Genomic DNA, 23,326 nt, shown 5'->3' on the forward strand with positions numbered 1-23,326 from the left:
GCAGAGAGACTCGCCCACCGTCTCACGGACCGTCCCCATTTCTGTCCCCTTACAGTATTCAGGACAGAAATGGTCGAAAGTGGACAAAAGAGACGGATTTAAATACCAGGTGTAAACGTTATGTGTCTCTCTCGTCCACTTGTGATCCGATCGATGAAAACACATCTTAACTCTTTCACCGCCAGCGTTTTTAAAAAAAGTTGCCAGCCAGCGCCAGCGTTTTTCATGATTTTCACCAAAGTTTAATGCCTTCCAGAAAATGTTCTTCTTTATATAAATAAACATACAATACACCAAATGAAAGAACAGACCCTCTGCTTTCAAACTAAAAAAAATGTTTCATCCTACCTTTAGTGGTTCTTCTGCAATCAGCTTTTGAATATGGGTAGGTTTTTGCAAAAACACCATATTTTGAGCAAAAAGCAAAAATAATTCAATTTTTGTGACTGACTTTTCATAGAGATCCCATTCAGAGCGATCTTTAAAACAGACACGGACATGCAGCAGCTTGCCATAGGGCAATACTTCCGGTTTTAAAAAGTTGCGGAAGGGCAATATAGTGGATAATATCGGTATTGCGGAAAGACGGAAAATCTCGTCATTGGCGGGGAAGCGTTTTCTCTTAATTGACGAGATATCTCGTCAATGGCGGGGAAAGAGTTAATACCAAGTGTAAACAGCCCCTTAGTGTTTTTAAACACCATGGGTTAATTTTGATTTTTGACTAGATTATCGCTTTAATGAAGATCCATACTTGATGTATTTTGTTTGTGTATAAGCCATTGCCATATGTGTGTCTATTTTGTTTCTTTAACAGAGGCAGAACAGGTACAGTGGCTTAAAATTAATATAGAGAGATAATTTTGACTTCAATAACTTTTGAATTTGAGCTCTTCTAAACCTCTGATAGAGAAAATTACTTGTGTCATTTTCTCAGGGAAAAGCCAGAAGACTTTCTCATTTGTTCCCCGTTTAATCTGATTGCAGATTTCATTAGTGTTTCTTTTTTCTGTGTAATATTTGCAGGGTCTCAGAGGAGAACCGGGAGAGCGAGGTTCCACTGGATTCCAAGGAGCTCGTGGTCCTGGTGGTCAGAAGGTGAAACATTTTCTTTCTTTACACATAAATTTACATGAACACATTTAAATATGCACGTCAATGCATATGTATATGTGTATATATTTGTTTGGGTCTGTGTTGTGTATTTCTGCGTGTATGTGATATTGATCTTTAATGATTTGTAGGGGGAAGCAGGTCAGCCAGGAGTCCCAGGAGAATCGGTGCGTATTCTTTTTCCGAAAACCTATAACATCAATGCATGAACTGACTGGCCCATGTCACCATGATCCTCTATTTTTGCTCTGTTTTCAACAGGGTACACCTGGTAAAGATGGCCTGCCCGGCATGAGAGGAGAGAAGGGGGAGACGGGCCACGTAGGTCTGCGAGGCCTCAAGGTGTGTGTGCATCTTCATGTTTGTCACTTTGATTAAAACTCAGACTGACACTAGCAAGCTTTGTCTGTAACCTTGAAGAGACATTCAGTCCAGATGATCACACTGCACAGTCCGGATCCCGTGCCAGCATCTGATATCCATCTGCATATGTACCCCGAGCCATCAAAATTTTGTTTTTGAGCTTGTATGCGTGCGTGTGTTGAGGAATTGATTTGCCGAGTGCAGTGAGGCACACGTTGTATGAATCATTCCTCTCAGGGATACATGGGCAACTGCAGATGCGTACTAGTCACCCTTCAGCCATAGACAACATGCACACGCACGCATAATAGATACAAAACTTTTTTCTGGGTTCAGCATCCTTGATAAATCTCGGTCCACTAATGAGACTGTGTGTGTAAGTGTGTATATGTGAATGACTGGCAGGTGAATGGTGCTTTACTCCAACTGTATATCTCATTGAGCCGTGTCACATTGAGTGATTGACAGCTTAACTGACTTCTAATGGTTACAGGGAGAGCGAGGTCCCAAGGGGGCATGTGGATTAAGTGGACCGAATGGTGACAAGGTGAGTAATAGAAAACATCGAGAAATGGAGTGAGAGGCAAGTTGTGCGTGAGAGCTTTGTGTTGGGGAGTGATGCATTGTGCTCATGTGTTCATAGGGGGATGCTGGGATTAATGGCAGACCAGGATTGCCAGGGAGGAAGGGAGAGCAGGTATTTACACACACATTTATACGTTTTGGGAATGTATGCAGTCCCAATATTTTGCCATAATAAAATCTATTTTCAGGGTGACGTAGGGCCTTCAGGCCCCCCAGGAAGCCCCGGGAAGGAGGGACTCATTGGAGCCAAGGTAAGAGATTGTTGCATAGGAGATTTAGGCTGTATTATGTAACATGTTATTATGATTTAGTGTTAAATTGTATAATTTGTAATTAGTTTAAAGGGGACATTTAAATTTTCTAAGTTTAAGTGCTATAATTGGGTCCCTAGTGCTTCTATAAACATAAAAAATGTGATAAAGAACAACACAGTAACTTGTAACAAACAACCCAGTAACAAACATGTGAAAAATAGGTCATTGAAATTTGATTCCCCTTGTGATGTCATAAGGGGACCTTATTATAATAATATTGCCCCTTAATCTGCACTATCCAACAACCGCACTGCCATTTAGTGCAGAGAGAGAGAGAGAGAGAAAATAATGGATAGCACGATTTAGTTTTTTAAAGGTTATTTTAAGGGAAACTCCGCTTTTTTGAAAATATGCTCATTTTCCAGATCCCCTAGAGTTAAACATTTAATTTTTACAGTTTTTGACCATTAATACAATGCTAATGGTCTAATCAGATTCAATGAATTATGCTAAGCTATGCTAAAAATGGTACCGCCAGACCCGGAGATCAGCTGAATGGATTCCAAAACGGTAAAAATCAAATGTTTAACTCTAGGGGAGCTGGAAAATGAGCCTATTTTTAAAAAAAATGGAGTGTCCCTTTAACCAACCACCATTATGGCGATCAGTTTTCGCATTTCATCAGCTAATTTTTTAGTTAAAAGGACACACCCAAAAATGGGCCATTTTTGCTCACACTTCAAAAGTGGCCCTTTTAAAATGCTATAATAAATATTCTATATGGTATTTTGAGCTAAAACTTCACATGTGTACTCTGCGGACACCAAAGATTTATTTTACATCTTAAAAAAGTTTTGTGAAATGTCCCCTTTAAGTGGCAATGAAGCAGTGCATAGCAAGTTTGAACAAACTGTGTGATGATTCCCAGGGTGACAGAGGCTTTGATGGAGTTACAGGACCGAAGGGAACAACGGGAGATAAAGGTGAAAGAGTGAGTATACCAACCTCGTACAGTAACCTTCTCTACTGTTTTGTGCTTATCTCAGCAAAGCCGAACATTTTGCCTTCCGCTTGCTATCTTTAGGGCCCACCCGGTATACCTGGAGCTCCAGGTCCGAGAGGTACGGATGGACCCCCTGGTTTATCAGGCTCTCAAGGGCCTGCTGGAGGTAAAGGCCCTGAGGGACTGCAGGGACAAAAGGTATCAAACTTGCTGTGTATTTCTGTACATATGCACAGGGAAATTTTTTTGATCATCTATAAAGCTTTTTATAAGGAAGCGTAACACATTGAATATTAACTACAGGGAGAACGAGGTCCTCCAGGACCTGCCATGGTTGGCCCACGTGGCATCCCTGGCATCCCGGGAGACAGGGGAGAACAGGTGACAATATTTCCTATACGCACATTTTTTTGCCATACACCTCTTTTCTGTCTTAAATGTCTCCGTGCCTTTGTATCAGGGGGAGGTGGGCCTTGACGGACCTAAAGGAGACAGAGGAGAACCAGGCATGACGGTCAGAACAATAGACATTTGTGCAATTTAATGCTGATACCTGCTAGCCTAATTTTGAGGTCTTGAGATAACAACCAGTGACTGGTTGCATGTTTCTATTTAAAGGAAGATGAGATTCGGGGTTATGTTCGAACTGAAATGAATCTTCATTGTGGTGAGTGGCTCTTTGTTGTAGATAAATGAGGATTATAAATTGTCACACACAAAATAAGTCAAAATAATAAGAATCATAATCAATTCTCTATTGTTCCTTCTCGCTCTGTCTCTTTTTCCTAAGCTTGTGGAGGTAAGTGAACTTAAATAAGCTCAATATTGCCAGTAGACATTTTCCTATCATTGCATCAGTCCCAAACTCATGTGCACAGTGAACTAACAGTACTACTGTACTGTATGCAACTGTCTTGCGTGGGTTTCATAAACCATTATTGTGTGTTCTGGGTTGTGTCCACATGACTAAACTTCAGGGGTTTGGGGGTCCTTGTTTGTTGATCTAGTGCATGAAGTGTAAATACAGCTTTGGTTGCATGAATTCCTGTGTGAGTGTATTTCTTCGTAATGGTGTGAGCGTGTGTGGTCCCCGATGGGTTTTGCTGTCTGGCGTTTGTGTGATTCATTGTAGGCGTGTTCTCAGGTGTTCAGGATGGTCAGGTCCCTGTGCCAGTGCAGACTTATCGAGGTCGCTCCTCCACGTCCCCTGAGCACTCATTAATCCGTGGGGACGAGGAGGGTGAGTCTTATCCTCCATGTATTCTTCGTCTGTCACCTCACTTTAAAACTAATTTTATCCTTCACTTTTTTGCATTATTTATTATCTTCAGAGTACAAGTTCACCCGAAATAAAAGTACATTTACTCAAACATATTTTAAACCTGAAGTGTTTTTCTTCTGCTGAATTCAAAAGAACATAATTTTGTGTGACAGGGGCTGTCAAGATTCGAAATGAACAAAAAAGCACCATAAAGCCGTGTTCCTATAGCCTTTGCAGCTATTGATTTTGATTGGGATCAGATGTCATTGGGGTTTTGCCGCATTTTAAGTTTCCATATATATCCAATCAGAAATTGATATTAGAATATTTAAAGATATGGCAGCTGGGAAAGATTTTCAGTCAATCAAGGTAAATAGCGCTGAATAACAACTTACTTAGTCTGTTTTTCACACAAAGCTGTCTGGCTTTAGTAGACATGGCATGAATCATACAGTATAGATGTATTAAGGGTCTTTTTATGGTGCTTTTACTTGACAGCATCTGGTCCCTGTATGCTTTCATTTAACAAAGTGCTTTAAAACATCACCTTTTGTGTTCCACAGAAGAAAAGAGTAAATGATGACCGAATTTTTGTTTCGGGTGCACTAACCATTTCACTCTACATTTCAACATCAACATATATGAGATATGTTAAATACATGCTCGTATTTAACACTATCCAGTTGCACATGTACCTATCGATCATTTTCAGACTATGATATGGTATTCCAAAGTCAGAGATTTACAATACGTGTTGTTTATATATCCATGCATGTTTTCAGGTCAAAAACTACGTGTTGTCATGAACACAAATGATCCAGACTACGAGCACATTTACTCTATAGAAACCTATGATGATGATGCTCCAATAGTGGACACTGTTGACTATGACACTACTTTGAATAAAAGTCAGGGTATGATTGAATTTCCTTTAAAAGAACCAAAAAGTGAGTATGAGGGTGCATATGCGGACACAGTATAATGTATGAATGTTTTGACAGGTGAAACAGTCTCTGTGGATTTATTAAAAGCTAAAAGGACAAAAAGAGAAGTTAAAAGTAAAGGTAAGTCATCAGTTACAGTATGATTCATCATGATTACTTTCATAAAAAAATCCTGATAATTTGCTCACCCCACATGTCATCAAATTTTTTTAGTCTAGTCTCATAAGTACATCTATACGTACCTAATAATACCGGTGCATTTAAAAAAAAAAAATACAATGTGCACACTGTTTCTGCTTGCCTGTAATTTTTGCATCATACTGTATGTTGAGAAAGACAAAACAGAAATTCTAAAGACATGTACCACACTTTTGTTGACATGTCTGTCCTCAAATGCCTTACAATAGCTGTTGATGATGGCAGGCTATCATAATTCTGCACTCTGTAATTGCCCTCCATGGTTCCTAGCTGCGCTCACTTCCTGTTGTTTGTCTGTGTATCTTCAGCATGTTGTCAACTCACTGACTCATCTGTATGACAGCTCTTATCATGAGATTGCCCACCACAGACAAGAACAGAACATTTGTACAGATGTTCTCACAACTATATGAAAATATATGAAATAATGACATGTTTAAAAGCTAAAAGAGTTAAACACGATAAACGCCATTTAAAAAAAATATTTACCGTCAAAATCAGCATTGTATCTGGTCCGTATTAAAAAGTAAATTCTCAATTTTCTCAGTGTTATTCTGTCATCTTTTATCCCTTTTTCCCAAAAAAGGACTTTCCCAGTCCTCCTTCTCTGCAGAATGCAATAAATCCGCACAACAAATCACAGCGCACCATTCCATGCATTGTAAACAACAATGGTGGCGCTTTGAATACACACAGAATTCTAGTTTGTGGACAGCTTAATGGACAGCGTGTGTAAAAGCTGTTTAATTTGTTAACCACACCCCCTGATCTCAAGAGGTTCTCTAGCAATAGATACTGTATAATGAAGGCCTCCTTGTTAAAGTGCTCGACTCCCATTGCCAGTTCGAGTCTATTTGAAGTGGGTAGAGGTGTTGGATGTGCTGTATGTCTTAGAAACAAAAGAGGAATTGCTGAATATCCATCATTCTCTGTTGTTTACAGTACTGTTTATGTGTGTATGTTTATTAGACTCATGCATCATGCCGATGGATGAGGGTGACTGCTATCGCTATACTCTCCGCTGGTACTTTAATTCTGAGGTGGGCGAATGTAGACCTTTTATCTACAGCGGCTGCAAAGGAAACGCTAACCGCTATTTACAGAAAGAAGAGTGTGAGCAACACTGTCTCCCACAGTAAGAAGGTACATTAACACTCGCTGACTAATACACACAGATAATGGCTGTACAGTCATTAGCATTCTTTTTTTCATTTGAAACATTAAAGGGATAGTTCACCCCAAAATAAAAAGCCTGTATGAGTTTCTTTATTCTGCTGAACACAAATGTAGATATTTTAAACAATGATGATAACCAAACAGTTGACGGCACCCATTGACTTCCATAGCAGTGGAGACTCGTGACTGCTCATCTGAAGGGCGCTAATTCAAAATAAGTGTTCGGAGTGTCATGTGTGTTACTTGCGTTTTCAAAATATGTGTTTGTTGCATCATGTGAACGATGTGCATCACTTGTTTTGTCAAAATAAGTGCCTGCTGGACACGCTTCAAAACCGTTTATGATCAAAGAGACGCTCACACTCACAAAATACACGCAAGACACTCCCTTAACACTAAACTCTGATTACGCATGAGATTATGCGAGTATCTGGCAAACGCAAGCGTCTCTTTTCTCAGAAACCCTTTAGACGCGTCTGCAGCAGGCACTTATTTTGAAAAGACACGTGATGCACACAGGATCACTCGATGCGTGGAACACATATTTTGAAAAAGGAACCACACACATGACAGGCTACATACATGTTGTCATGAACTTCGCTTCGAGCGCCCTCGAAAAAAGAAGTCACTGGTCGCTACTGCTCCATAGTATTTATTTTTCCCACTATGGAAGTCGATGGGTAACGTCAATTGTGTGCTTACAATTTTCTTATAAAAATCTATCCTTTTAACTATATGGGATAATGCAAAAAAAATTCACATTGTTTATTTTTTGTTATAGATTTGTGTTTTAACTTGAAGACAAGACTTGTAAGCAGATCTGAAACTACAATATATTAAAAGATAAACCTCAGTGTTGGACACTGCCATAATGCACAGAAGATGTTTAGAAATCTTAAAGGTAAAGATTTTCACATCATTGCTTCTTCACAACTGCTCAAGCAAGTTTAAGTATATTTTCTTTATTTATTTTGTGTCTATCCAGCTGTTGTTTGACATAGTGTACTGTCTGGGTGCTTTTGTTAAGATCAAAATAATTGGGCAAATGGTAGGGTGCACACTCTGTATACTTACAGTAGTTTAGTCAAAATTGCATATCATTGTCTTTAATTATTTTGTACATGAAATGAACACATTTTTTAGGTGCTAAAACATGTAAGGTTCCACACTTTCCAATTCAAGAATTGATCTTAGACTGGTTCCTAGAGCAAGTCTATGTTGTACAAAATCGTACTGTAAATGTAGATCTGTATTTTTATTAGCTGGAAATTCAAATGAATGTTTTTGTATTAGCAGATGCTGCATGTTTACTTAAACTCTAAAACAAATGGTGCTATTGTTAAAGCTATTTTTATATTGTTGGTTGATTTTTTTTAAGAATGTTGTCTTGTATTGCATTGATCGTTCAGTATTTGTGTTCCACGCAGAACACCAATTCTGTTTATTTGGCAAAAAAACAGTTTACATTTTCTTTGCACAAGACTATGTTTTTTATAGCAAAGGTCTACTCTTTATCTACATTAGGCATTTACAATAAACCCACAATAAATTTTGGCTTGTTCTAAACACAGTTTGGAGTGATCCGTCTGATCTTTATATAACACTGACATTTAACGGGATTAAATAAACAATTATATTCAGTTTGGCCTAATTGTGTTGTAATTCCCATTAAAAAAATGAATCCTTTATGTAGTCGGAGGTGACAAGGCTTATTAACATTTATTTTCACTTTATGCAGGCTCAAATACAGTACATCTGACTATTATTTAACCTAAATTTTAACTTGGCTCTTATTAGTCCTGAAATGTATGCCGACTTCTGTCTGTCTTTTTGCCGTCGCTCTGTTTCTCTTTTTGTTTGTTTATCCTATAGTCACACATTTGATGATTCAGTAATGATTAAGAACCATCTTGCTAAGATGCCAGCATAGAATCATTACTACTGTCAGTCAAACACTTATTTCATATTCATAGGCTACTCATATTTATTCATTGACTGCATTTTGTCCATCTGTTAGGGTATTTATATTTGTATGATATTCTCATGCCTGTTTAATAACAAATTGCTTGAGTCAGTACACATTTTTACTACAGAGTTACCTATTCGTAGTAGGCCTACTATATATCAGGTGTATTGGCCTCATCCATCAATTTTATAGTGGCATACCAGATGTCATTCATGTCTCCATAATATATCTTTTTTAAATCAAGATGTATAGAAGACAGTGCATTAGATAGATTAAAAAATAAGCATGCGATCCTTTTAAATCATTGCGTATGACTCTTAAATTGCCTTTGCACTCGTTTATTAAATATCCTTCGGAATAAAGATGTTAATTGCATCTTGAAAGATTAGGTGACATTGGATGTGACATTGAAATGCAACATCTTTGCAAATTCCTTATTAAGCCACCTTATAAATAACCTTCATAAGCACACACACCCCCCAAAAAAACCGCTTTACGATATTAACATGTAATATTCCCCGTTTTCTGTACAGTAATCGTGATAATCCAATATATAATGCTTTTAATATTAATGTGAAATTAAAACAATACATTAAATAGACAAATAACATGAATAATATCCCAACAAAAAAAAATTGTTTTTACACATCATTCTGCTACACAAAATCTTTAAGTTTGTTTTTAAATCTGCAGCGAAGCGAGCAGGTCTCGCGTTTCCTCTGAAGCCTGCAGTTCGCGTGTGCATGTGTGATAATGTGTATATGCGCGCTCGCGGCAAGAGAGCACGTTCAGTACGTCTGGCACACAGGACAGCGGCACTCATGGGTCCTCAAAGAAACACGGTGGCGATTTCCATCGCCGTTTAGCACCACTGAAGGTGCAACATTTATTCCGGGCACGCGCCCGACAGCGGACTGTCCTGAAGCCCTCAGGAATCTCGCGCTCTAGTAGAGTGACAGTGAGAGTAGCGCGCGCTCGGCACGGACCGCAGTGGAATGTAGCGGGGATTCCCGTTGCGCGCGGGGCAAGGTGAGTAAAAAGCTCTTATGATGCAAATTCACATTACAATAATACGCTTTTTGCTTTATTGTCATTCGTGTGAATGTTAAAATATCACTAATTAATCATTAACCATATTAAGTATTGGGAATAAATAGGATAGCCGAAACGAGCAGTGCCGTTTTATCTACAGTTGACGTGATTCCAAATATTCCTCAGGGGGAAATATGCGGTCTATTGTCGATTTGTTTACCGAGCGGTGCCATGTGTTAGGTAAAATCTGCAGTCAGCATTGTCTCTGTATCTGTTGCCTGTCCGGGCAGAAATTCAAGATGTACACTAAATAAATGTATAAAATTTAAAACGAGTCTAAATTTGCATTCTCATACCACAGATTTTGAGTTTTGACAGTTCAATTCTGGAATCAGGACGTCAACCCCTCACGTCCATGCTTTCAAACACAACTGGACATGCACGCAGTCAGAGACACGTGACTACATCAAATTCGAAAGAAAAGTTAAATACGCCTGCGCCAATCATTTGACATTCATCACATCCATTATCATCCTCCTTCTCCCACATGCATTCACATCCACACACGTTCTCGCTCTGATTACAGGCAAATGATGCATTTTGGGATGCATTTAACTTCAGATCAGGTCTGCAATGTGGCAAGAGAAAAGAAATGGAAAAGAGAGGGTGGATGTGATGGAGTGTGAAAATACCTAATAAGACAAAGAGGCTGTCAGGAAGAGACCGTCAGGAATATTCATGTTGTAGGGCAGGTAGATTAGTGGTCTTGGTCTGTTGAGAATGGGTATGAAAGGAAAGAAGTATATCTAGACCATCAGCTATTTTAGTTCCTATGTGGAGTTATTTTGGTTTTACGAAGCGTAGTGTATATTGTTTCACAGGCTGTCACGCTCTTTCATTTCCAGTGTCTGTAATCAAATTAAGTCTTTGCATATTAATTTTACAATTAATCTATCTCATTATAAATCAATTTTGTCTCGTTGCACTAAAGGACCCATGTGTCCACAGAGATACGCCACACATGCATATTGATGGTATAATGCACAAATGTGATTTAAATGCCTTTGCTAATCATTCATTTAAAGATCACTTTGGTTTTATCATAAAACTTACCGCAGGTTTTGAAGAAAATTAATCAAGCTTTTTTATAAAACTTTGAAATCTAATGCCGACATCCTTTGGCAATTCAAAATAACTCAACCTGAAGACAATAAGCAGCGATGCAGCATCATTTTCAGTGTCCTATTCTAATATGGGATGCTAACGTGTGTTAGGTTGGAACAGAGCTTTATTGGAAGTGAGTCGCATCAACTCCATTCACTCCAAAAAGATCCCAGAAGTTACAGTAACTGTCAGCCCCATAGAGTTGCAGCAGAAAAGACTAAATGTGATGAACTTGATTTAAGTTTTAAGACATTTTAAAAATAAAGTTGTATATTATGAAATGCAGTAAATTCATTTATTAATAACTTGTATTAATAAAATGCTTATTAAATGTGGTGTTTTTCGTGATCCCCTTTTTTTTAACTTTAATTAGTGTTTAATGTTGCTGTTAGAGCTTAAATAATTCCTGCAAAATTATAAATCTCAAATTCGCTAATACAGAAAATAGCTGGTTTGGACTACAGCCCTCTACTTTCCAGGTACTGTATAAGATGACAATATTAATTTTTTTTTACTAACCTCCACCCACAGTAATACGCAAAAAAGGGCGTGACCTTGTTGCGCTTCCGTGGAGAAGAGAGTTGCGTTAGTAGAGTGTTTGTCGCCATGCCTTCAAGACGCTGTTATTTTCATCCCGGAGTCAAATCCCATTTGTTTGGCCTTTTCTGAGGACAGATTCCTCAATCTGGCGTGACCTTTCTGGACGTGTGCTAAGCTGCTGTCGAATCACAGCACACTTGACCAGCTACACAATCAGAACTCGTTACGTATTTCTGAAGGAGGGACTTCATAGAACAAGGAAGACATCAGCCCGTTTTTAGGACAGTGAAACAGCAGTATAGAGATTGCTGTAAATTGTGTAATAATACAGGAAACATGGACACATGTTTTATTGCGCACTAGGGGTGTCATGATTCAATTTGATTTTTACATTTTTCTTTAAAGCGCAAAAAAATGCTATGCCATTTTTAGACTAGACTGTCATGAAATATATCTGACCTTGAACCCGGAGATGCCCTGCCATGTTAGTCTTGCTGCCAGTGGAAAATATGGTACACGCACATACCTAAAAAAAACTAAACTTCCTGTCAGACGAACATTCCTGTCAGTACTTTGCACCTTAAAACCGCGCTTTTATTACCGTCAGACGAGATTGTGAGACAATACCCCAATAAGTCATGTTTAAATGCTGTTTTCATAACTATTAAGCAACTGAAATAAGTTGTCGTGAAACTTAAACAGATCTCAGTTCAGAGAAATGACCGGTCCTGTCACAGACGCCGTTCTGCTGTGCACACGGCACACGTGCATGCTGATTGAGTTCAGCTGACGGCGGGAGTCGCTTGCTGTTATTTGTTTCCCATGTAAAGAGCGGCTTGTGTGATGTCTCCTGTATCTGCCATGCTATCTTTTGACTGGCTGTAGCTAGCTTAGTTAGATGAGGTTGACTCGCAGCACTCAACACGTTTTTTTTTCCGCTTGGCAAGCCGACAGGACGTGACATGGGGGCGTGGCAGCATCTACGATTCCATTTTTTTAATTTGAAGTTCGAGGTTGTGTCTTTATTTCGATCGATTTCGATTTAGAAATCATGACACACTTATTGCGCACCGTAAACACAATCAAAACTTTGAAAACAGGAAAAAAACAGCACCTTTAATGTGTCCAGGGATTCATTCTAATTGTAAGTGATGAAGATGGCATGTCCCATCAGATGTTCATATTAATAAAGAAAATGACACTGAGCCAGGGGTATTATTACATTTACAATACATTAAATGAAAAAGTGCCTTATTAGTCTTTGTTTATTAAATCTTGTTCTTTGTATATTTATAAACCAAACAGGCACAAGGTATATACACAGCACACAGTCAATTGTACATTATAAACATGCATAAACATTATAAGCTTACATACTGTGATGCATTTTAAAGCTTTAAACATGTTAACAAGGCACATACCAGCAGCTAACTACACTAATCTTCCTATATTAGTGGATTTTATTTGTCATAAAAACAGTGGCGGCCTGTGACTTCTTTATTCGAGGGCACTCGATGCGAAGTTCATCACAACATGTATGTAGCCCGTCATGTGTGGTTCGTAATTTAAAAATATGTGTTCTGGCAGTTTGTATATAAAGGGTGATATATTTAAGAGTGCAGTTGGGTGAATTGTTCAGTGTTCAAATTTTTTTTAAGTTTTACAGGTGTAGTCACTTCAAATTGCCATTGTGTGGGAAACGTTAAGACTCTGCAAAACTGCTTTCATGTTTCACATGAGGAACACAAATATACAGATTTGGAGAAACACAATGGTGAGTAATTGTCATGTTTGGGTGAACTAATCCTTTTTTAACAGCCAGGCAACAAACCGGGGCAGGCAAATCTAATTAGCTTGGAAAACAACGATGACTAAATTCAATCAAAGCAATGGAAGGAAATCTGGTCAGAGCAAGCATAGTTCAAAGTGGAGAAAGAAAGTAGTTTGAAGAAAGATGGATGGGTCTCAACTACAGCCGAGTGATGGGTGGGTAGGATGGGATGAAAGGTAGGTACATACAGTACTACTCTATCTATTTTACAATACAGTATGCAGCTACACCTCCCACTCATTCTTTTCTTCTCCTCTCTTTCTCATCATCTCACTCCACTATTTCTTAAAGGGGCCATGGCATAAAAATTTTACTTTTTCCATGTTTTAGTGCTATAATTGGGTTCCCAGTGTTTCTATCAACCTAGAAAATGTGAAAAAGATCAACCCAGTAACTTAGTTTTGGTAAACCATTCTCTGCAAGCACGTGAAAAATGAGGTCATTGAAATTTGGCTCTCCTTATGATGTCATAAAGAGATCTTATAATAATAATACCGCCCCTCAATCTGCGCTTTCCAACCACAGCACAGCCATTTAATGCAGAGAGAAAATAATACACAGCACAATTTAGTTTCAATTGCATCAAACCACCATCATTGCAATAAGTGTTTGAATTTCATCAGCTCATTTGCATTTTAAAGGACACACCCCAAAACGGCACATTTTTACACACACCAACAAAGTGGCAATTTTAACATGTTATAATAAATTATCTATATTGTATTTTGAGCTAAAACTTAACAAGTGTACTCTGGGGAGACCAAAGATTTATTTTACATCTTTAAAAAGTCTTGTGACGTGGCCCCTTTAATATCTAACAAGCTACGTCATGATTTGATGAATTCAAAAGCAATCTTAGTCTTTTATCTGTTCATCCAGCTTGATCTCAAAGGAATTCGTAACTATTTTACGAGGTGGCTAATTCAAACATTCGAATGTATGATTATTGGCAAAAAGCAATAATAAAGTCCCAACCCCACCCCAAGTATGAAAGCGCATCATACTAAAACGTTGTACAAATTAGCCATCTCCTAAAGTAGTTAAGAATTGTCATGAGATTGTGTTGGTACAGTAGCCCTATTACTGTGTGTTTAAGAGTAAGAAAATTCCCAGGCTTCTGTTATGTTTTTATTCATGAGCCCTAAAACTTCTACTGTCACTCAAACCTCCACTGCATTGACCTCTTTTCATCGCCGTGGCATTGGGAATATTGGCATGCCAGCCGCGTTGCCATCCTCTCTCACTGCAGTCTACTTTGGTTAAACATCAAGAACTTTTCTCCTGAGGTCGGTATCACAGATGTGCTCGAGGCAAAGTCTGAATCTGACTTTGCGCAGCCATAAATACAGGAATGCTAAAATGTTACATTTTGACCACTCTTAACCGTAGTTGCCATAGTAACCGTTCTGGAAATGGGATCGGTCTCGAGTCGAACTCATTAATTTATTTATATATTTATGTTTTTTGGGGGGGAATGAAAGGCTGTTAGGATTGTGCAACCTGTCATTTTGAAACAGCGTGTGCTGTTTGGAATTCATTAGAATCATGTTGTTCAGGCCGTGAAATTTCAAGCAGTACTTACAATCAGGCAGTCTCTGACTTAAAGGAGTTCTTGTAATCCTTACTGTATATCATTTATCAAGGTTCATGTGATTTTCTTGCACCCTTAGTCATGTATGAGTGATTGCCCTGTACTGTAATTCCTCTCTATCAGATTGGATAAATCTTATGAAAGATGTCAAGAACACGTCTGGGTCATATTTTATCACCTCTCCCACACACACACACACACACACACACACACACACACACACACACACACACACACAGAGAGACATACTGTATGTTTTTATTATAATATAGTTAAATATACTACATTCCCAGCAAGCAATAGCGGTTATATCATCTAGGTTAACTATGGACCCGATAGAATCCGGCTAGCAATGCTATCTCACGAGAATTTGTACATATTTTACGAGTTGGTTCATTCGTATTAATTCATACGACCACATTCGTAAGTTTTGGTATGATTTGCCTCCTTGACCCCTGTGACATTGGGGTTAGGTGTGGGGTTAGGGTTTCAGTTTTGTTGTTGTTGTTTTTTTTTAATGAGAATCGTACGATGTTGCACAATTAACTTCGTATGAATTGATACGAATTTGCCAATGTATGACAAGTAAACCACTTTAGCCCAAATAAATTTGTAAACTATCATGTAAGCAAAGTCAACAGTGTTGACAGGATTTTATTTATTTTATTTTTGGGCTATCGTTAAACAGCTAACTGATTTTCACTGACAACCCAAAGAAAGACATCTGGGCTATTGGCATCTTTTAAACACAAAATTGCTGGGTTATGTTATGCTAAACAGGGGGTGAATAAAATAATATGAACACCCATTGTTATAATGGTTACTATTAATTGTTAAATCTACTGTGAATAAATGAACAAATATGTACTCTGAACCAGCAATAGCCAACAATACATTGTATGGATGAAAATTATTGATTTTTAATGGCAAAAATCATTAGGATATTTAGTAAAAATCATGTCCAATTAAGGTATTTTGTACATTTCCTTAAAAAATTATTTATCATTAGTAATATGTGTTGCTAAGGACTTCATTTGGTCAACTTTAAATGCAATTTTCTCTATATTTAGACCCCCCCCCCCCATATTCCACATTTTTAAAACTTGTTCCTCTGCCAAATATTGTCCTATCTTAAAGGGGCCATGGCATGAAAATCTGACCTTTTCCATGTTTAAGTGTTATGATTGGGTCCCCAGTGCTTCTATCAACCTAGAAAATGTGCAAAAGTTCAACCCAGTAACAAAGTTTTGGTAAACCATTCTCTACAAGCACATAAAAAAGAGGTCTTTGAAATTTGGCTCTCCTTATGATGTCATAAGGAGCTCTTAATATAATAATACTGCCCCTTAATCTGCACTATCCAATCACAGCACTGCCATTTAGGGCAGAGAGAAAATAATTCAGAGTTTCAATTGCAACAAACCATCATCATTGTGATCAGTGTTTGCACTTCATCTTCCCATTTGCATTTTAAAGGACACACCCAAAACGGCACATTTTTGCACACACCTACAAAGTGGCAATTTTAACATGTTATAATAAATTATTTATATTATATTTTGAGCTAAAACTTCACATATGTGCTCAGGGGACACCAAAGATTTATTTGACATCTTAAAAAAGTTTTGTGCCATGGCCCCTTTAACAAAACATACAACAATAGAAAGCATATGAATTAAGCTTTTAGACTTCACAAATTTTACCCATATGATTGGTTTTGTGGTACAGAGTCACATATTGTGGTTATCTGTTGCTACTTATTTCGTCTATTTTGCATGTTAAAGCAAGGTTTTAAACAAGTTGTGTTCAGCAGTTGTAAATCCAAAGAAGTTGGTGAGATTGTTAAGTTATATATGTAACCTTAACAGCCAAACTGTTTGGTGTTTTCAAGTGCAACTGTCTACAAAATTATGAGAAAAATGAGAAGCAGGTTCCTTACTCCAACCTGGAAGATAATCTGATAGATCAGTGGTTCCCAAATCCAGTCCTCAGGACCCCCCTCCCAGCATGTTTTAGATGTCTCCTTATATGAAACACCTGATTCCACTCATCAGGCTCCTTCCAGCCTAGCCTGATGAGTGGAATCAGGTGTTTCATATAAGGAGACATCTAAAACATGCTGGGAGGGGGGTCCCGAGGACTGGATTTGGGAACCACTGTGATAGATAAATAGTACAACAATCCACTGGACACTGTGTAAAAGTTGCATGAATCTATTGTGAGAAGGTTAGCTGTATTAATGATAAACACTGGTCCAACACCGTATTAAAGATATCAGATATTTTCCTGGAGTTCACATTATTTTTCCATCCCCTGTAAAATTCAAGGAGCTCAGATGCAAAAAAACAAAAAATGAGATGATATCAAATACTTTTGCTTCAAATCTGCTTAATCCCATTCAGAAATACCGGATTGTTGGCAGAATCCAGCAGTTTTAGTGGTGAGAATGTGAATTGCAACCTCATTCTAAGGTAATAAAAACAATACCGTTCATTATGTAAAGTCTTTATACACCACTGATAATATAGTTATGAATATTATATTGCATTTCTGTCAAGAGATCCTTCTAAATGTTACACACCTTTAAGAGTCTGATAAAAAAAATGCTTGTTTACAAGAAAACATGTGAGGTGCACATAGAGGGTTTGCATTTGATCTCTTCATATATTACAGTAATAAGAATAAAATGGGCTTGTGATAATCGTGTCAAAATGCATTAAAAGTCTTAATGGTCTGTAATGGTCCACACATACACAATCACTCATCTTCATTTTCTTGTCTTGCTAGATCAATACCTCATTACGTTTTAGTTGAACAGAACACTGAATCACTGATACAGTACCGTCCATCACTGTATCCATTGGCTTGTTCATAGAAAATGTGATTCCTTCTGTCTTGTCTTTTGTCACAGAGCTGTCAATCGTTCATCAAGCCCCAAGAAAACACCTGAGCGGGTGGAGCATGGCCAGTGGGAGTGTCTGGCATTACTATGCCTGAAGGCACGTGGCAATGGTGTCCATGGAAACAGATGGCAGCTTCACTGAGGGTCACGGTCTGTCCCTCCTACAGGCAGAAGATAGCGTGGGGGCCGGACTCGCTCAGCAGGAAGGGGCGTGGCTTGGTTTCCGGGCTACAGTGATTGCTGTGTTGCTGTTGGAGCTGCTCCTGGGGGTGGGCGGTAACCTGACAGTGTTGGTGTTATACTGCGGTCACTGCAGCCTGTTGGAGTCCGTCAGTCATGCGGTCACGCTCAGTCTCCATACCCTTGACTTGCTGCTCTGTCTTCTCTGCCTGCCAATTACTGCCACTCTCCTCATACTGGGCGGAGCCTCGGTTCCTCACCACGCCCTGCTCTGCTGCCTCCACGAATCAGCAGCCTGCTTTGCCAGCGTGGGCACCGCACTTAACCTGTTGCTCATCAGCTTAGATCGCTATGACATCAGCGTTAGGCCAGCCAATCGTTTGCTGACGCCGAGGAGGGCAACCGTTCTGCTCGTCGGAGTGTGGGTGGTCTCTTTAGCCGTGCCACTACTACCGTTTGTGGAGGCAGGGTTTGTGTTGGACCAAGGAGAGGGAGTGTTTGTGCAATCCAATAGCACCGTGCTTTGTTCGGAGTGGGGTGGAGCTCTGCAGGCTCATCTGTTACTACAGGTACCAGTGTTCCTGTGCTCTCTAGCTGTGATGCTATTTACATACTCGCGAATTCTGCAGGCACTGCGCATTCGCATTGGACGCACGCCCAGGTCCCAACGAGACACCAAACGACCTGCTTACCGACTTTGGTTACGTCGCAAACGGTCAGCGAGGTCGCCGGATCACACGACGAGGAACACGCCCACCTCCCCGCCACCACTCTCTACTGGGCCGCTAATCACATCGGATACAGTTACTACGGTAACCGTCAACACTGAGACAAATACTCCATCACTTACTACTCCTCTTAGCCCCACCCCTACTGTATCTGTGATAACATCACCTCTAGGCCCCACACCCACTGCTTCTGTCGCCTCCTTGTCTGTTGTAACTAGTCCCCAAATCCCCTCTCCTGCCACGCCCTCTGTAACCACACCTTTAAGCCCCACGCCCACTGTGTCCACAGTAACTGCACGGGTGAGTCCCGCCCCAACCCATGGCCCGCCTAGTATGGGTGTGGGTGCTTCTGTATCAGCCATCTTAGCTTTGCGTCGAGCAGTTCGGCGCCACAGAGACCGAAGGGAACGTCAAAGGCGAGTCTTTCGCATGTCTGTCATAATCATCCTCTCTTTTCTTCTATGCTGGGCACCTCTCTCCATCATGCCTCTCCTTATGCTGGCTATCGGACCCTCTGATTGGCTAGAACGTCTGAGACTCTGCTTCCTGGTGCTTGCGTATTGGACGGTAGTGCTACATCCACTGCTATACGCGTTCACTAGACAAAAACTGCGTAAAGTTTTGCATACCCGCCTGCGCAGGCTTCGTCCACAGAACGGGCAGACTCGTGTCCGTACCAATACCAGGATCCGACGCAAACACAGGACGAATTGCAGCAATGCTACGGACCGTTGCCTGACAGAGGCTGTTAGAGAATAATGGTGTGTGTTTGTGCATCATTGACTTATGGCTGTAGGTATGAGTGATGTGTGTGTGCAGGAAATGGGTGTAAAAACCATTGTAACTAGGGATGCACTGATATAAAATGTATGTGCCGATACCGATAGTTTTGCTTTTGTGTCAAAGTACTATGTCATGAAATCCTAGAACTGCAGAACATACAAACTGCAGCTCTGTTGTCATTTTCGCCCAGTTCAAAATATTCACACAGCACAAATTCTGATTGACAGGATATAGACGGTTTTAGCAGTAACAACATAAGCAAACGGGTTTTGTGAAAAATTTAACTTTAGGTTAACTCTGCAAAGAATTAATAACTTAGAGTCCTAACTATTAATAGAGTAGTTTATTTCATATTACAAGCAAGTAGATTACTCACGGTAAAAAATCTGCAGCTTTTTTTGTTAAAAAATTAAGTTAAACAATTTCAACTTGATTTTAGAAGTTATGTCAACTTTTCCCAAGCCAATACTTAAAATTGTAGGTATGGTTTGACTTGCAAAACCAAGTTGTTTTAACTTGATACTGCATTTTTTTTACAATATAGTTCAAATCATAGATAAAATCTATCCAAAACTACACTCAGCTATGTTACTGTGTAAAATGTGTACTATATAATATATACAGTGTTACCAAAGATCGGCTGCCAAACCTCCCTTCACATAGCGGTGATCCATGATCGCCAATTCCCCTCGACTTTAGGAAACCAAAACATTTGTTATTTTCGACAAGGTATTTGGTCCAAAGTTTAGTTTAGCCACTAGATAACGCACGTGTCCGATAAAACAGTGTATAATCTGCGCTGCAATCTGCTCCGATCATCGGCTGTTTTTAAACAATCCGCCGATATCCGAGAGTAGGAAAAAATGCTTTTATCTGCAGATACTGATTAAAGGCCGATATGTCTGTGCATCCCTACATTGTAAAAAGTGAACAGTTGGATCAACTTAAAAAGTTACTTTAATTTGTAACACCTAAAAAATTATGTTTATTTAACTTAAATGTTCACTTTAATGAAAAGTTTAATTTGTATAAACTAAATTTTTTTAGGTGTGTCCAGTTGAAGAAACTTTTTAAGTTGATCCAACTTTTCACTTATAATAGTTTATTTTTATGTTGTCCTCCTATGCTTTTTCAAAATTCTTAAATTTTAAAGGAATAATTGACCAGAAAAAGAAAACTTTCCTCATGCCATCCCAGATTTATGTAGTCTCACCTAGCCGTTTTTTGCTGCTTTTTCTGGACAAAGCCCATCCACGAGCTGTTTGACCGACATGTTAAACAACCAATCACAGTTTGTTTCGTCTAGCGTCACATTTCAGACTCCCAACAATAACGAGCCGGCTGACAACAAGTCAGTTATTTAAATAATCAGCCAACCGAATAGCATCTAAATAAACAACATTACTCACCATAGAACAACGTTGTGCACTTCATCAACATCCACACCAATGCGACGCTCCCGTTAAACGTCTGTTTGAAGCATACCTCTCCACTTTTTAACACCTTCAAGCAATTCAGGAGAACCAAACTTTTTGACTCCACTAACTGCCTCAAGCATTCTTTTGGAGGTCTTTTAGAGAGTCTATGCTGCCAACTTTGCATATTTTTTATATATTTTTAATCCAATGTTTAGGTGGTCATGATAACTGGTCATTACTATCCATGTGAACACGACTGATTATTTAAACCAATCAAAAGACAACTTTAGACATTCCCACAGGGTTTCCAGAAAAGTGTACGGGCGGGACGTCTGAGGCTGAGACTAAGATGTATGTAACTTTCTTCAGTTGAACACACATTTTTTTATAATTAAAGCTGTCGTCTTATTTGGGAGCCAAAATTGCAAACTTTAAAGAGTACATACTGGACATCCATCATTAAAGAATTCCAAATGACTCTTCAAAAACAAAATTATATGTTTATAGGAGAAAACAATATTCATATTTCTGAATTTTTTGGTAAACGAGATTTCACCAAGTAGGATGTGATCCTCCTGGATCAACATTCAACATCATTGTTGCACCTGGATCAACATTTTCATTTCCTAGAGTTAAACATTTGATTTTTACCGTTTTGAAATCCATTCAGCCAATCTCTGGCACTAGCACTTTTAGCATAGCTTAGCACAATCCATTAAATCTGATTAGACCATTAGCATCACGCTCAAAAATGCAGAGTTTTGATATTTTTCCTATTTAAAACTTGACTCTTCTGTAGTTACATCGTGTACTAAGGACGCCAGAAAATTAAAAGTTGCGATTTTCTAAGCGATATGGCTAAGAACTATACTCTCATTCTGGCGTAATAATCAAGGACTTTGCTGCCGTAACATGGCTACAGCAGGCGCAATGATATAACGCAGTGCCCGAAAATAGTAACCTGCTAGTAAAAATTACCAAGGGGAAGAAACAAAATAGGTAACACGTAAAAATTACTTTTTCAACTTATTTTCAAAATTTTGGTTGAAAAATTTTAATATTTTAGGTTTAACCAAAACTGAAGAAACTTTCACTTTTTACAGTGTATAAATCATTTTTTCTCCTTATTAACCTACTCAAATCATTTTCTGTAGATTACTAAAGGGATAGTTTGCCCAAACATAACAATCAGCCCATAACTTTTAACATCTTGGTTGTACAGTATATGCCTTTCTGTCTTCAGCTGAACACAGTTATATTAAATAATATCGTATCTTAGTAATACAATGTGACAAAGTGAAAAGTGTATGAAAGTTTATGAACCACCCATCCATCTTGCGTGTCTCATCATATACATTGTAACGAAACATGCAGAATTTGTTCAATTATTATAGAATTTTCATTTTCTGGTCATTTTCTAAATTTCTATTTTTTTTAAAGAGGTCCTTTTTTGGCTGTGATGCAAAAAATGGATAAGCAGTAGCACCCACTTATACCTGCCTTTCAGTAGATATTAGATTAATATTCATGAATCAAACTGATTTCATATCACTCCTACGCATCTGAGAAACCATTAATGTGTTAGATGTTTTAGACGACGTGCGTGATGTGATCACATTTATAGAAGAAATTCAAAGACGTCAGTGTTGTTCACGAGTGTGTAGTATCACCGGCAACTAATCAGCACAGGGTTTCTAAAGCACACTGATCTCTGTTCAGAGAGGTCAACAGGCCACTGTCTAATTAACCTGTAGAGTACAACTAATCCCAAGGTGCTAGGAAAAGAAAGAAAGAGAAAGTGAGAGTGTATCTACAGGCATAAGTTTGTAAGAGGTCATGTGCAATAAATTTATAATCCAGGTTTAGCATCGCATGATTCCCATAGAAATTAATATCATTGTGTGGTGATAATCGTAGCCATCTGTACCGCCGCTAAGCGTACATATACACAGATTTACAGTGTCCTTTTCATTGGTAGTCTAGAGGGCAGTAGAGTTATCATTGTGTTAATGTATATGATCAGGGATGTAAATAGTCACAGATATTACTGTGGTTTAAAACCGCAGCCAATTATTTAAAGTCCCCTCTAGCAAGGGCATGCGTATCGGTTCGATCAGTTTCTGAAAATACTGACAAAACCACTTTTACAATGTCTAAATTAATATATTTTATCTGTGTCCTGTAAATGTATATCTTGTCAGTGCTGTACATTAATTTGTTTTGAGATGTTATTGTATTACTTTACAATAGAGGAGCAATAAGTCTGAATTACAGTAATAAAAACATTCAGCCTC

At 38.7% G+C, this 23,326-nt stretch overlaps 2 protein-coding genes across 6 annotated transcripts in view; both read left to right on the top strand.

Moving 5' to 3' along the window:
* Positions 1-8,467, top strand: part of col7a1 (collagen, type VII, alpha 1) — a 78,306-nt gene extending 69,839 nt beyond the window's left edge. For all 4 annotated transcript variants that reach the window (XM_065264500.2, XM_065264501.2, XM_073815211.1 and 1 more), the window contains exons 104-119: positions 1,027-1,098; positions 1,245-1,280; positions 1,375-1,455; positions 1,970-2,023; positions 2,120-2,173; positions 2,250-2,312; positions 3,244-3,306; positions 3,400-3,516; positions 3,622-3,699; positions 3,779-3,832; positions 3,937-3,985; positions 4,109-4,558; positions 5,362-5,493; positions 5,581-5,643; positions 6,691-6,864; positions 7,679-8,467. In XM_065264500.2, the coding sequence (XP_065120572.1) occupies positions 1,027-1,098; positions 1,245-1,280; positions 1,375-1,455; positions 1,970-2,023; positions 2,120-2,173; positions 2,250-2,312; positions 3,244-3,306; positions 3,400-3,516; positions 3,622-3,699; positions 3,779-3,832; positions 3,937-3,985; positions 4,109-4,125 (738 nt within the window). In that variant the 3' untranslated portion in view covers positions 4,126-4,558; positions 5,362-5,493; positions 5,581-5,643; positions 6,691-6,864; positions 7,679-8,467. The remainder of the gene's footprint in view (positions 1-1,026; positions 1,099-1,244; positions 1,281-1,374; positions 1,456-1,969; positions 2,024-2,119; positions 2,174-2,249; positions 2,313-3,243; positions 3,307-3,399; positions 3,517-3,621; positions 3,700-3,778; positions 3,833-3,936; positions 3,986-4,108; positions 4,559-5,361; positions 5,494-5,580; positions 5,644-6,690; positions 6,865-7,678) is intronic.
* A 1,028-nt stretch (positions 8,468-9,495) lies between these two features.
* Positions 9,496-23,326, top strand: LOC135746200 (G-protein coupled receptor 22). 2 transcript variants are annotated; one of them, XM_065264757.1, is made up of 3 exons: positions 9,496-9,892; positions 17,424-17,492; positions 17,933-23,326. In XM_065264757.1, the coding sequence occupies exon 3, from the start codon at positions 18,031-18,033 to the stop codon at positions 19,588-19,590; it is 1,560 nt and encodes a 519-aa protein (XP_065120829.1). In that variant the 5' UTR covers positions 9,496-9,892; positions 17,424-17,492; positions 17,933-18,030; the 3' UTR covers positions 19,591-23,326. The 2 variants fall into 2 exon arrangements, with proteins under 2 accessions (XP_065120829.1, XP_065120828.1); XM_065264756.1 differs by lacking the exon at positions 17,424-17,492.

Source organism: Paramisgurnus dabryanus, chromosome 7 (assembly GCF_030506205.2).
Source record: "Paramisgurnus dabryanus chromosome 7, PD_genome_1.1, whole genome shotgun sequence".
Taxonomy (NCBI): Eukaryota; Metazoa; Chordata; class Actinopteri; order Cypriniformes; family Cobitidae; genus Paramisgurnus; species Paramisgurnus dabryanus.